Source organism: Nycticebus coucang, chromosome 12 (genome assembly GCF_027406575.1).
Source record: "Nycticebus coucang isolate mNycCou1 chromosome 12, mNycCou1.pri, whole genome shotgun sequence".
Lineage (NCBI taxonomy): Eukaryota > Metazoa > Chordata > Mammalia > Primates > Lorisidae > Nycticebus > Nycticebus coucang.
Genome location: NC_069791.1, coordinates 29,709,432 through 29,724,206, shown reverse-complemented (window position 1 = coordinate 29,724,206; position 14,775 = coordinate 29,709,432). Strand labels below are relative to the sequence as shown.

Below are 14,775 nucleotides of genomic sequence, written 5' to 3'. Positions count from 1 at the left end.
TTAATAAAATATAAAGATTCTAGAAAGGATATACTATTAGAACACAAATATGTTTACATGGAATATTATTTATCCATATTACTGAGGCAAATCTACCCACTATATTAGAAAACAAATTCAACTTTTTAGCCAAACTAAAATTTCATACCACTTTAGATACTGAAAATTAATCTCTTTATGAATTTATATTGTACCATGCTCTCAAATGCAGCAAGTGAGGCCAGGGTGACAAATGAAATCAGCTGGAATTAAAACCCATAACAACCCCTTTCTTTACTAGTTTGTTCCGGACTCACCTGATGTGACTATACAGACATTCTAACTGACTCCATTTCATCTCAGTATGTGGTAAAAGGCCCACTCATCCAAAAATATTTATTTCAATAATTACCTTACAGGTAAAGATTTAAGACACAAAAGAAATATGGAAAACTTACTCTAGCTCGAAGATATCCTAGGTTAGACAGTAGTAATGGAAATACATGATTCTGTAGAAACAATTCCATTTGGTCCTTGAATAAACTCTTCTGTAAGGAAACAGAAATTAAATTTCAACTTATCAATCTCTTTTTCATATGAAAGAATTACTTTCCAATAAAGTAAGTTTATGATGACTTGCATGTATAACTATACCTCTATTTATAATTTTGTAAAATCATTCAGTCTACATATTGCATATTTTAAAGACAAATAGTACCTTATATTAATTTTGATATTAATTTTTATAGAAATACAGGACTTTCACATTCTTTTTTATATATACCTATAGTTTCACACTGAAAAACTTACACAAAAGTCAAATTTTCTTTTTAATTAATAAAATAGAAGACAGAAAAAAGGATATTTTAAAATCAACTCAATTATCCAGAAGTAGTCACCAGTTTTAAATGACCCATAACTTTCACGTTCTCTCATTTGCCTGTGCTTCACAGTTTTTATTAAGTAAATTAAATTTTGATTATCTTCACCTTTAATAAAATCTCAGCTAGGGAACCAATCACATGCAGGGCTCCATCTTTCTTCCTAGGATCAAAGTTCGGATCTGTTAGGATTTGATAACAGAATGCCATCATTTTTGGTAACACCTAAAGAAATCAAAGAATCTATTTTAGTCTCCATGCACTTTCACTATCTTACTATAATAAGTAAATATGCTGCACAAATTTTCAAACATAAAGCCATTTTATTGTGTTTTATCAAATATAAGCTCAATAAGAAAGGTATAATTTGTTAAGAAAACCAAATAACCAACAATTCTCAGCCCTTTTAGGACAACTCCTTCCTAGAACAGAAAAATATTCTTAAAGTGACAAGTTATAACTAGTAACAATATAATTTTTCAAATACTAGGGGTGTATTAGAGTATCAAAGCAACATAGGCTGTTTAGGATTTGAAAAGAATAACTACACACCTCTTTTCTTTTCTTCGCAGCAGTATATAGTAAAGTCTGGGCTGCTGTAGTGGGAGATGCATAATCTTCAAAAATATCTAAGATTTTTAAAAGTTAAATCATGTTAGTAAAAATACAATTACTTATAGATTTTAAACGTAACTCACAACTATTCCAAACCAAGACATAAAACAGTCCATATACGACTTTGTTTTTTTTTTTTTGTTTGTTTTTTGTTTTTTTGAGACAGCCTCACTATATCGCCCTTGGTAGGGTGCCGTGACATCACAGTTCACAGCAACCTCCAACTCCTGGGCTTAAACGATTCGCTTGCTTCAGCCTCCTGAGTAGCTGGGACTACAAGAGCCTGCCACAACGCCTGGCTATTTTTTTGTTGCAGTTGGCTGGGGCAGGGTTTGAACCCACCACCCACGGTATATGGGGCCGGTGCCCTACCCACTGAGCCACAGGCACCGACCACGATTTTGTTAATAGCATTAAAAAGCTAAGGATATATCACCAATGCTCCTATGCACAATATTTATCAAACTCTGTTTGGACTTTCAAACAATTATATACTTTTAAAAAAACACAATAGAGATATCTATTTTGCTAAGAACGTTATCAAAAAACAACAAAAATTTATTTTGTGTTTATTTTGTGCCAGGCACTGCTCTAAACTCCAGGGATACTAAGATCAATAAAAAAAGGTTCTCCAGCTGGGCACAGTGGCCCACACCTATCATCCTGGGACTCTGGGAGGCGAAGATGAGAGAACTGCTTGAGCTCAGGAGTTTGAGCAAGAACAAAAACCTTGTCTTTACTAAAATAAAAAAAAGTAGCTGGGCATTGTGGCAGGTGCCTGTAGTCCCAGCTACTCGGGGTGCAAAGACAGGAGGATCACTGGAACCCAGGAGTCTGAGGTTGCTGTGAGCTAGGCTGACACCACGGCACTCTGCTGGGGCAACAGGGTAAGACTATGTCTCAGAAAAAAAAAAAATTTATATGTAGCTTACTTGGTGAGAGAAAAAAATAAACAGATTATACACACACACATACACACAATAAGTTAGGCTAAAAACAAACGTAAAATAGAGCCAGGCACAGTGGCTCAGGCCTGTAATTCTAGCATTCTGGGAGACCCCAGTGGGTGGATTGCTTGAATTCCTGAGTTCAAGACCAGCCTACTGGTCTTAGCAAGACCCCGTCTCTACTAAAAATATAAAAACTGAGGCAAGAGGATCACTTAAGCCCAAGAGATGGAGGTTGCCATGAGCTATGAATCCATAGCACTCTACCCAGTGCAACAGCTTGAGACTGTCTCAAAAAAAAAAAAAAAAAAATGTAAAGCAGGGTAAGGAGACAGAGTACGGGGTGCTAGTTTAAGTAGGGCATCAGGGAAACTCTCTCCAACTCTCTGTTAAGGTAATGTTAAAGCAGAAAATGAATGAGGGAGAAAGCTATCCATGGACAGAGCACTCCAAGCAGAGGAAACAGCAGGCGTGGAAGCCTTGAGGGATGTTAGGGCAGCACTGGGCTCTCCCAAGAGACAGGTGCACCAAGTATTCCTGTCACCTTTGTAATATTCCAATATTACACAAGTTCTCACAAATTTCGAAATAGGCAATTTTCGGAATAGGAAACTGAAACTGTTTCAGTTTGTTTAAATTATAAAAAATAAAGCCAAGGGCAGCACCTGTGGCTCAAAGGAGTAAGGCGCCAGCCCCATGTGCCGAAGGTAGTGGGTTCAAACCCAGCCCTGGCCAAAAACTGCAAAAAATAAATAAATAAACAAATAAATAAATAAAGCCAAATCTAAGTATGCCTCAAAATAGAAAATACTAATAACTAAGTTTGGAGTACTGTTAAACATCTAGTATTCTATGTTAAGCAGTTCATATCTATCATCCTACACATGAACAGAAAAAGTAGCTGGGCATGATCCAACACTATCACCATTACCCATTTTACTGCTTCTTAGGGAGGTTAAATAACCAGCCTACAATCACACAACAGGCAAGCAACCAAGCCAACATTGAATCCAGGCTGTCCTAACATCACAACCTTTTTAGTTTTTATCAAATCTAAAAGCATTGACATTAGGGAATATGGGGAGAAGGTTAAAGGATACAATTAAAAGAAAAATAAAAACATTATTATCTATCAATACATTTAGATAGAAATAGTTTGTTCACATATAGAATTACAAGTGACAAAAATATGAAAAGAAAATACAGTAAATGTTCTTTATAGTTACCTAAAATACACGTATCAAATAAAAGCCATTGCATTCTAGTCCACAGAAGGAACTTTTTAAAAAAGCACAGCACTTTTGCTAGTCTTAAATTATCCATATTCTCTTCTAAGCAATCCATAAAAGACAAATTCTCACTGTTAATCACACAGTGACACACAACCCTTATTTTCTAAAAGCTGAGATACTTCTACATGTCAGATATGAGGATTACATGAACTAATGGTAGCTTTCTGAAAGCCAACAAATACCGTTTACATTACAAAACACACGAGTAGTGTAGAAAAGGTAAACACTAAAAGAATGCCTGTTAACAGTAAAAAGAAAGATGGACTCATCATCTGCTCTGACAAGGCAAACTAGGAAAAACAAGGGCAGAATAAAGGGGAAATAATAAATTATGCATCTGAGTAAGGACTGTCAAAAGACAAAGATAGAACAGGGAAATAAAGCACATGGTAATGTGGTTTCTCATTCATCTGCTGTTCTTATGCTTTGTCTCCAAGAGGCACCTCCTCACTTACACAAAGCGCTGTAAAAACATCACAGCCAGACAACCTGGCATCCACATCCTTAGGGTTAGCTCAGGCAGCCAGAGACATCTAGCTCCACAAGGGGAAAGCACTTCATTGTCACAGCACCTGCAGCATGCCTTAGTTTCAGCCATTATTTATTTCAATATTTACTGAAGGCATACTGGGTGCCAAACACTGGTAGAGGGATATAGAGGTACAGAAAGGATAAAGAATACAAAATAAAAAAATAAAAAAAAAATACAAAATAAACCAAACAAATAAAATTCCTGCCCTCAGCAAGCTTCTAAGTTGCCGGAGAGACAGAGGTACCCAAATGAACATTTTGCTCTGTGAAATGCTTGCATATTCAAGGAAAGGAAGAATACAAACTGGGGATACAAGGGAATGACTCGGGCAACCTGCACAGTTCAACAACTTGCTGGAAGGTCCAAACTAAAAGAACTGGGCCACACACAGTGGGGCCAGCATAGGTAACTTCCTTCCCTTGTGGAACAGTCCCTAGGATAAGGAGGCAAACAAAATCTGAGTGCTCCTAAAATATGCGGAAATTTAAGGATTTCCCAAAGTGAGAACTTGATTTAGAAACCGATACTCCGAAGGGCACAGAAAGGGGTGGTCCCTGCAGATGGGCATCTCTCTGCCATCTGGGAGTACTTAGGTGCCCGTAAGAGAGATGAAGAGAGTGGCTTCCCAGCTCCCACACCCAAAAGCCTCAAGTTCTCTGACTCAATAGAACAACTGCGCAAAGGGGAACTTTGAGGATTTAACAAAGTCATAAAATCTACTTTAAATATAAATTTAGTTACATTACTTTCTATATCCAGGAAGTGATGAGCAATAAAATATCCCCATTACCAAATTTCATCCTTATATACTCATATGGATCTTCTTGCCACAGCTCTTCATCCTCGTCTTTATAACACATCACAGAAAAAATCACATCTTCAGAGATATTCTAAGATGAGAGGGGGGCAAAAACACATAGGATAAGTTATTCACATTTCAGGAATACCAATAGTGTGTTACGGACACCCTTTTTAACGTAAATTGTCCCAATTGTTACTTTAATCTTTTAAGCATGCATTTACTAAGGTGAACGCAGGACAAGAGCCTCTGAGAAGGGGCTGTTGTTGAAGAGTTCCGAAGATTGCTTTTAAACAAGTGATAAAGGAGAAAGAGGCAACAATAGGGATGATAAAGTTTTATTAACAAATCACTATGAAAAATACTTCCATTCTTTAAGGAAGGAAAATGTTAAGTAAAGGTTTTATTAACTATTATGTTTCTTATTTTGAAATTTTTCAACATTTCCATTTTGGTCCTAAGTGGAAATGTATCAATAATATTAAAGTTTTCTATTCTTCTTCCATTTTTTAAAAACCAATTTCCTACTCTCGAAGTGTGGGTTTCGGTAGGAAAAAAATTCCATCTTCTAGTTTCTCCATACATTGCTGCTATGTTCTGTTAACGCCTTTTGTTCTCTAACAATTAGTTATGTAAAAACAGGATCATCTCTTAAAGTACTCCTGGAGAAAAAAACTTCTGCCTATAGATAAGTTTTCTAATTCCTACTTTACAGCCATGTAAAAATAAGGCCAAAAGTATCAAGTAGAGAAGAAATGCTATCATAACTCACCCTTACTTTACAGGAATATAGTAAAAAAATAAAATAAAATCAGTATCTTTATTAATTGCAAAGAAATTATTACTGTTTGATCAAAGTGATTAGGCAAACAGTTATTGAGACAGCCATATAAGGAAAAGATACTGCATTGGTAAGATCTGTAATAAAATAACACTAAACAAATTCTGGGACACCAAAGGCAAAGTGAAAGAATTTAATTTTCTTTTCAGTCGCCATTATACAGACTTTAAGAACTCATGGTTTGATAGAGGGTGGGTATTCAGTTCCTAATGTCTTTTTTTCCCCCTAAATGTCTTTAAATTACCCAAAGTTATCTGTATGCAAATAAGAATTCATTTATTAATGGCCCATAATTTTCCACTCTCATTTGTTCTTAATTACAATGCTGAATTCTACTTTAGGTAAACAATTGATTTAAAAAAACAGAAAACATTAACTTCTGCTATAGAACTTCACAGATCCAAAAAAAAAAGAAACCAAAACCTTTCTTAAGAGCTCATACCTACAAAAGAAAAGAGTCACATACCAAGCTTCATTTCTTGAAAAATAACACTACTTTAGTAGATCCCAGGTGACAATTTTCAAAATGCTTTTACACACAATACCTCATTTGATCCTAGCAACCTATAGATAAGAAAGGTAGAAAAACCTTATCTGCTTTAATGGAGTAGAAACTGAAGCTAAGTGAGATTTCAAACAAAATTAACTGAACCCAAGTCTTCTAACTCATAAAACTTAAAGCTCTTACTCTTCGTAAATACTTAAATTTCCAAGCCCTTCATACCAGATACGAGACTGCACCTTTTAGAAATTATTAAAGGAAAAAAATATATTTACTACAAAATATGGGACTAGAAACATGTACTTTGTCCAGTAAATCAGGAAAATCTAATTTTACCAGAGAACAACTTCAGACGGCTGTTGATGCTAACCTGTATGTGAGGCTTCATCTGCTTCCAGGTGACAGAATGAACAATCCCTTGGTTGAGATAATTGAACGCTTGCTGCAGAACACGGGGGGCTATGTATTCTTTCTGTCTATACTGATCTAAAATTTTTAGTAATACCTGTGGGAAAAGAGAGACAACGTAAGAGAACGTAAACAAATTTAAGGTTAAAAGGGAGTAGGGGCAATTTTGGCATGACATAAAATCCAGAATCCACACAGATAAAAATTAACAGATTTTGAGAACATCAATACTTTATGAGAGACTCTCTCTCGGCAGTTTTATTTATTAGACAAGTCCATGTTCTACTGAATTTAAGGCTATCTCACTATAATTTCTAGGCACATGTCCTACTTCTAACCTGTAGAATTACTCAGAGTAAGTCTGAGTTCTATTACACTGCTAGTTTTTCAAATAAAATAAAACTCCTGGGTGGCGCCTGTGGCTCAGTGAGTAGGGCGCCGGCCCCATATGCCGAGGGTGGCGGGTTCAAACCCAGCCCCGGCCAAACTGCAACAACAACAAAAAAAAAATAGCCGGGCGTTGTGGCGCACGCCTGTAGTCCCAGCTGCTCGGGAGGCTGAGGCAAGAGAATCGCGTAAGCCCAAGAGTTAGAGGTTGCTGTGAGCCGTGTGACGCCACGGCACTCTACCCGAGGGCGGTACAGTGAGACTCTGTCTCTACAAAAAAAATAAAATAAAATAAATAAAACTCCTGTTTAAAAAAACAGGTTTGATTAAACATTTAAAACTTCCATATAGCAAAGAGATTTTATTATTTGATAAAGGCTCTTTCAAATTGGAAGAGGAAAGTTATTCAAAATACAGTGTTGGCACAGCTCATTGGACCTCTGAAAAAATTAAATTAGCTCCCTAACTAAACTCCATACCAAAATAAACTCCAGATGGGGAAATATTTCAACAACGACAACAAAATGAAAGCATAGAATTCCTAGAATAAAGTGTGGGAAAGTTCTGTTTTATAATCTCAGACCACAGAAGGTCTTTATAAGTGTAACACAAAACTGAGAAGTTATTTTTTAAGAGACTGATTTTAAAAAACTGTTCATATGAAAAGAACCATGTCAGAGAAGCTATGACTGCAATGCAGGCGAAGAGTGGATAATACTGAGCAGGGGTCTTTTTAATACAGCGGTGCCTCATACAAAGCAGGGGGCGATGGGAAAGGAGATCACAATGGAGGAGAGAACATCTCTTGGTGAGAGAACTGCTTTTGTACATCAGGAATACAGGCCTTAAATAACTGTGGTACAAGGGGTTCATGACATGGATGCAAAGGCAGGAGATGTTAAAATACAGTAGAACTTGCAGAGTTGGCCATCTCCCTACACTGACCTAATTTTCATAGACAGGGCATGCATCACATGTACCTATCAGGACAGTAGGGCTAGTTCCTTATGTTGACCCCCTCTGTATGTTGACCAGTTTTTACAATCCCTTGAGTGGTCGACTTACAGAGGTTCTACTGTATGTGTGTACACATGTATATATACACACCTGAACACACTTAATGATACTGGGAAAATTCTACTGAACACATTCCCTGTGGACATCAACTGTAACACACTTAACAGAGTTTAATAGCAGGGGAAAGAGCAGGAGAGAGCTAACTAGGTTCCTGATTTTCACGGTATTTATGGTGAGTGGCTGAACAGATAATTTTTCTAATTATTCACCAATTTTCACTACAAGTGAGAAAATTATACTGTAGCTTTCTAAAATTGTCACATGATACACATTCTACCAAAGTGATAATCCATACAAGGAAGTCTTTCATCTTAAGACAAGCTCATAGGATTTAACTTTATATTGGTGACGATAAAGACATATAAAAATCCAGAAACAAGGGCGGTGCCTGTGGCTCAGTCGGTAAGGCACCAGCCCCATATACCAAGGGTGGCAGGTTCAAACCTGGCCCCGGCTGAACTGTAACCAAAAAAAAAAAAAAAAATCCAGAAACACTATCTCATTAAACCTTCGTCCATGTCTGATGAATCTTTGCTTCCTCAAGAGGGTCCTGATGCAGTGGTCAATAACTATTAAATTTTCTTTGTTGAAATATAAACAAAAATATCCTGATAAATGGCAACATAGCTCACTTGTCCTTTGGAGTTTTAAAAGTTTTTAAGTACTAGTATTGACTTGGATTGTTTTTCAAGAACTCCTAACTTTGCACTGTATAGAATCATTCCCAAACTTGCATAGAAATGTGTAAGTTCTCAGGTGTGAGTCTTAACATTCAAGCTCAACTACTCTTGAAATAGAACAACTTGTATTACTCACATCCTCTAAAATAGAACATTAAAACAAAAAGGTAGGAGCCCAAAGAAATAAAGGTTAAGAAACCCAGAAGACATCAGGAAGTGCTAATGGAAGAATCAGATCTAATACTGCGGACAAATACACACCCCAGCATCAAAAAACATAAAAGGCTTGAGTTCAGAGTCTCAGAGTCTGGAAGTGCTGTTCTTGTGGTGACCACTCTAGGACATCTGGTCCTAAAACTGCACTGTATTTGATTCCCAGAGCTAGCATTTTATCCTATATAAATATGCAATGAATTAATATGTTTATAACCTACTTTTAAACAGAAATGACTTAATTACATTCAGTAGTAATACATGTAGTCCTTCTACTTAAAAAGCGTAAGTGTATTACCTGCTGAATTCCCACTGCATAAGTTTTCAAAAAGAATTCAGAAAATTCAAAGTATTCTTTTGTGACATTTCCTGGGCTTCCATATCTTAAAATACAAAGAGAAAATGTTTAAACACTGTGAGTTTAAAAACACAGCCTGTTTGCTAGCTTAAATACAGTCTCTGGTTGAAAGATCTAGTCAATTAAGACAAAAAACTAACACTTTCCCCTTTTTTCACAAGCCACTAAATAAAATCAAGATAAGTTGATGAAACATGATGAAAATTACCAGCCTAAGTTTCAGACAGAAGCATTCACCCACTTAACCAAGAGCTTAGAAAGAACGAGAAATAAAAATGCTGGCAGGGCATGGTGGCTCACACCTGTAATCCTAGCCCTCTAGGAGGGCAAAATGAGAGGACTGCTTGAGCTCAGGAGTTCAAGACCAGCCTGTGCAAAAGTGAGACACCATCTCTACTAAAAATAGAAAAATTAGCTGGATGTGGTAGCGTGTGCCTATAATCCAAGTATCCAAGAGGCTGAGGCAGGAAAACTGCTTGAGCCCAGAAGTTTGAGGTTGCTGTTTGCTAGGCTAAGGCCATAACACTCCAGCCCAAGTGACAAAGCAAGATTATGTCTCCAAAAAATAAAACACAATAAAAAAAAAAAAAAAAAAAAGAAGAAGAAGAAAGAAAGGGAAGCACCTGTAGCTCAATGGGTAAGGCATTGGCCACATACACCGAGGCTGGCAGGTTCAAACCCAGCCGGGCCAGCTAAAACAACAATGACAACTGCAACAAAAAAATAGCTGGGCATTGTTGCAGGCACCTGTAATCCCAGCTATTTGGGAGACTGAGGCAAGAGAATCTCTTAAGCCTAGGAGTTGGAGGTTACTGTGAGCTGTGACACCACAGCACTCTACCTAGAACAACAGCTTGAGACTGTCTCAAAAAAAAAAAAAAAAAAAGATGTTATAACTGATATATAATAGATTTTATTCAATAAATGCTTTTATAACTGAATTTGTCTTTCTTGTGGAGCTGAGCGCCCATGACCCTTCCTGCATAATTCCTAGATATTTCCAATGGACTGAACAATGTTATTTTTCATGTTTCTCACAGAATAGAAAAGACCCAGAGAAGGCTGCTCGTTCTATTATGATCTCAAAGTGAGAGAGAGACAATTAAGCCTACTTTAAACAGAGTGTAACTCTTTGCCCCGTGTCTTTAAAGACAAATAATCATACACTGTAGAATCAGCGGCATCCAACCTTTTTTTTTTCTGCTGCACATTGGAAAAATGTGTTGTCTTGGGCCACACAGTAAATACACACACACTAATGAAAGCTGATGAATAAAAAAAGAAAGTCCAAGGCCGGGTATGGTGGCTCACACCTGTAATCCCAGCAGTGGGGAGGCCGAGGCAGGCAGATTGCTTGAGCTCACAGGTTCGAGACCAGAGCAAGAACAAGACCTCATCTCTAAAAATAGCCAGGCTTTGTGGCATGTGCTGGAACGTTGCCTATAGTCCCAGCTACTTGGGAGGCTGAGGCAAAGGAATCACTTAAACCCAGGAGTTTGAGGTTGCTGTGAGCTGTGACACCACGTACTCCACCAAGGGTGACAAAGTGAGACTCTATCTCAAAAAAAAAAAAAAAAAAAAAAAAGAAAAAGGTCTATGCATACTTTTTGCAATATCTGACACACAGATAAACAAAACAGTATTCAAATAATCCGCATGTGGCCCACAGGCAGTAGGCTGGACACCCCTGCAGGTACAGAGAATCAAAGGAACTAACCAATTTTAATATATCTAATACTGAGATAATGAGTGAAGGATCATAAATATAATAAATAGAGAACTACCGTTCAAAGAGGCGAGCTACAATATGCAGTGCCCACTTCTTACACTTCCACCATATGAGTTCCGGTCTATCATCCTCATCAATTTGCAGAGTCTCCTAGCAGGAGAAAGTCACACAGATTAAATTTCTGCAGGGGATTTATGTGAATAACAAAGGCAGAATACTTTTTGGTATAGGTCAAGTCATTAAATGTGAAGTTAGATTGCCACACAAATACAAATTTTTACTTTATAAATTGCTAGGCAGGAATTAAATAAGCAAAATAAATTTCAACTGGGGCGGCGCCTGTGGCTCAGTGGGTAAGGCGCCGGCCCCATATACCAAGGGTGGCGGGTTCAAACCCGGCCCCGGCCAAACTGCAACCAAAAAATAGCCGGGCGTTGTGGCGGGCGCCTGTAGTCCCAGCTACTCGGGAGGCTGAGGCAAGAGAATCGCTTAAGCCCAGGAGTTGGAGGTTGCTGTGAGCTGTGTGAGGCCACGGCACTCTACCGAGGGCCATAAAGTGAGACTCTGTCTCTACAAAAAAATAAAAATAAAAAATAAATTTCAACTAACCAGTGCCATTTTTCACATTTATCTCCTATCTTCAGAAACCCCAAATAAAGTAGAAAAGAAAATACAAAACACAATGGGCCCCTGAGGAAACCCTGAGATGACAAAGTTTCCACAGTTTGATCTGGGTGACCGTAAGCTAAGTGATGCTTGTCAAAATTCAATAAATTCTGTGCATTTACATATGTAAATTAAACCTCAGTATCTTTTGTCTCAAGATACAAACAACAGAAATAATATTGTACATTTTAAGAAAAGCTAACATTTTAAAACACGAGTTAATTTGATCAATGAAAAATAATATCACTATTGCAAATCAAAAGAGACACTATCTTTTACCTATCAAATAGACAAATTTAGAATTAAGTGTGAACTCACAACAAGCACTCCCAGTTACTGATTATTAAAGCATAAGCCAGCACACCCTTTCTGGAGAGCACTTTACAAACTGTAAAGAGGCTTAAACACTTCTAGGACTTTAATGAAAAAAAAAATTGTGTATGTGCACAAAGACTACAATAATAACTATAATAACAACTACATTATTATAGTTAAAACACTAAAAAATTAAAATAATCTCACTACCGAGTAAATGAAGCATTTGACAAAAAGACACAGTATAAAAATATTTATAATCATAAAAAATTCAATTTATAATAAATTTTAAGTGGAAAATGAACTTCAAAATAGTAGCATATACTATTTTTATAAATAAAATATGGTTGCATATAGACTACAGAAGGAAAAAAGGAATGTCAAGTTTTAAAAATGGTGTACACCACTGTTAGTGGAATTATTATTTTATTATTTTTGTTTATCTGAGCTTTCTAAAAATGAATATATATTTATTTTATTACAGTAGTGATTTTTTTTTCCCCACATAGGCTCGAATAATGATCTATCACTAATCTATCACTAATATTCCAAACCCAAGTTTCCCCAAATTTTCTTAGGCACAGAGCTTTTCCGTACAGGAGGAACAGTCCTGTCAATAATAGTTCGGAAGATCTCCATCCACGTTGTCATGGTCTGGTTGTTCACCAGCTGAAGAGGCAGTGCGTACTGGAAAACGGAAGAACAACAACAAACAATAATTCCTCCCTTCAAAAAAAATAAGCAATTTTATCTATATTGGAAAATTAAAATACTATATAAAAAATAGCTAACATTTGAGCATGACAATAGCAATGACATATGGTTCAACCTAATACTTAAATCTATAAGCATCTACATAGAACTGTTTTAAATTTAGAAGACTATATGCCTTGACTTGTTTTTCTGGGCTACTTTTGAAAATGAAAATACAAATTAATACCATTAAGGTCTCATTTATTCAGCATAAAACTGTAAGTAATTTTTACCATTTATTTATCAAACTTTCGATTTTAACCACCTGGTTGAAAATCTGAACCTCATTAAACACTCATGAAACATTTTTTGTTATTTTCGGCTACACCATGGCGTAAGTAGAGCCACCGTGTACTACACAGGTATGTGTCTCCCGGCTACACTTGGAGCAATGGGGGAGGAGGTACACTGCCTCCCCATCCATTCATTCCAAAATACGTTACATGCTTACGACACAACAGTTAAGTAAAAGAGACATCTTTGCTTCCACAAAGCCTACACTCTAGTTGGGAAAAAAAAGTCACATGTCACATAATATTTCCACCACCAATGGACGGCCCCAAAGATTACAACATAGCTGAAAGGAGCTGACACCTGGTCAGTCTCCAGTTCTCCTCTTCCCCTCTATTAAGGTCTTTCCTTGTCCCTGGACTGGCCTCTTCTCCTTTCTTATGGACCCTCACCCCAATTCTATGCCAGAACCTCTTATCTTTATGGTGCATTGGCCGAGAAAGGAGGCAGTGAGACCAGTCCAGGGACCACACCAGACCCTTACCGCAGCCCTCCTTCCAACATTCCTTAGGACTCTGGTAAGCTGGAGCAAGGGGCCTCCTACCCTCCTACTGCTCCTCCTCCCCCTTGTTCTCCAAGACTTCCCATTCCTCTTTCATTCATTTCCTCCTCTGTTCACTGACTCCTCTAAAAGTCCTAGCACTAGGTTGGGATTTCCCTGAGAATCTGAGTCCCAATCTCCCCAACACCTTCCCTCGGAGATGCCTAAGGCACAGGATTGGGATTCTGAGGACATTGTCCTCTCAGCTCCATGAGTGATGCAGGGACATCTGCCTCCCCACTGGTGAGCCTGTGCCCCATTCCTCCTCCTTACCTCACACGGCTGGTGGTGGTTATTCAGTTCACTCCTAAAACCTGCCACTAGCAGTCTCCTCAAAAACCTTGGCAGCCTAGGTTTAAAAGGAGACATCAAAACCACCTCCACAGCACTGCCTGGCCCCAAGGTACATCAGACAAGGGGAAGCAATACCCCGAGAAGAGCTTTAGATTTCATATCCTCAGTGATCTTCAAAATTTCATAGCTTGCAACGGCAAGTGGTCTGGGGTCCCCTATCTTCAAGTTTTCTTCTTCCTTTGGGGTCATTCTTCACTCTGCCAGACCTGCACCACCTTTCAAATGCTCCTTCTCAACCAACAGCCATCACCTCAACCTTCCACCTCTGACTCAGATTTCAATCCCACTGACCATTCTGTCCCCCACCTTTTGCCTCTCGGCCTCCTGAACCTTCTGTTCCCATTCATTCCCCAACTCCCACACCCCCAACCTCTCCTCCTGACTCCCTTTCTCCTCCACACTCTCTCTCAGGGACAGCCTCAGAGTTCATGTCCCCTTTAACCATTCCAAATTGAAAATGCCTTAGATACTTTTCAATTGACCCTACCCAATTTACAAAACTTCCAGTATTTAACTCAGTCTCGATGACCTCTCATGAAAGATCATTTATATAGTGCTTTCCTCTACCACCACTCCTTTACATCTCCCAAACCGACCTCAATACCCCCTTATGCC

The 14,775-nt window shown here is 37.9% G+C and overlaps 1 protein-coding gene across 2 annotated transcripts in view; it reads right to left on the bottom strand.

Moving 5' to 3' along the window:
- The window catches only part of IPO8 (importin 8), an 88,541-nt gene that overhangs the window by 43,775 nt on the left and 29,991 nt on the right, over positions 1 to 14,775 (bottom strand). For both annotated transcript variants that reach the window (XM_053556274.1, XM_053556275.1), the window contains 8 exons: positions 12,819 to 12,908; positions 11,296 to 11,390; positions 9,452 to 9,536; positions 6,759 to 6,893; positions 5,037 to 5,136; positions 1,413 to 1,489; positions 969 to 1,085; positions 438 to 527 (listed from right to left, as the gene is read on the bottom strand). In XM_053556274.1, the coding sequence (XP_053412249.1) occupies positions 438 to 527; positions 969 to 1,085; positions 1,413 to 1,489; positions 5,037 to 5,136; positions 6,759 to 6,893; positions 9,452 to 9,536; positions 11,296 to 11,390; positions 12,819 to 12,908 (789 nt within the window). The remainder of the gene's footprint in view (positions 1 to 437; positions 528 to 968; positions 1,086 to 1,412; positions 1,490 to 5,036; positions 5,137 to 6,758; positions 6,894 to 9,451; positions 9,537 to 11,295; positions 11,391 to 12,818; positions 12,909 to 14,775) is intronic.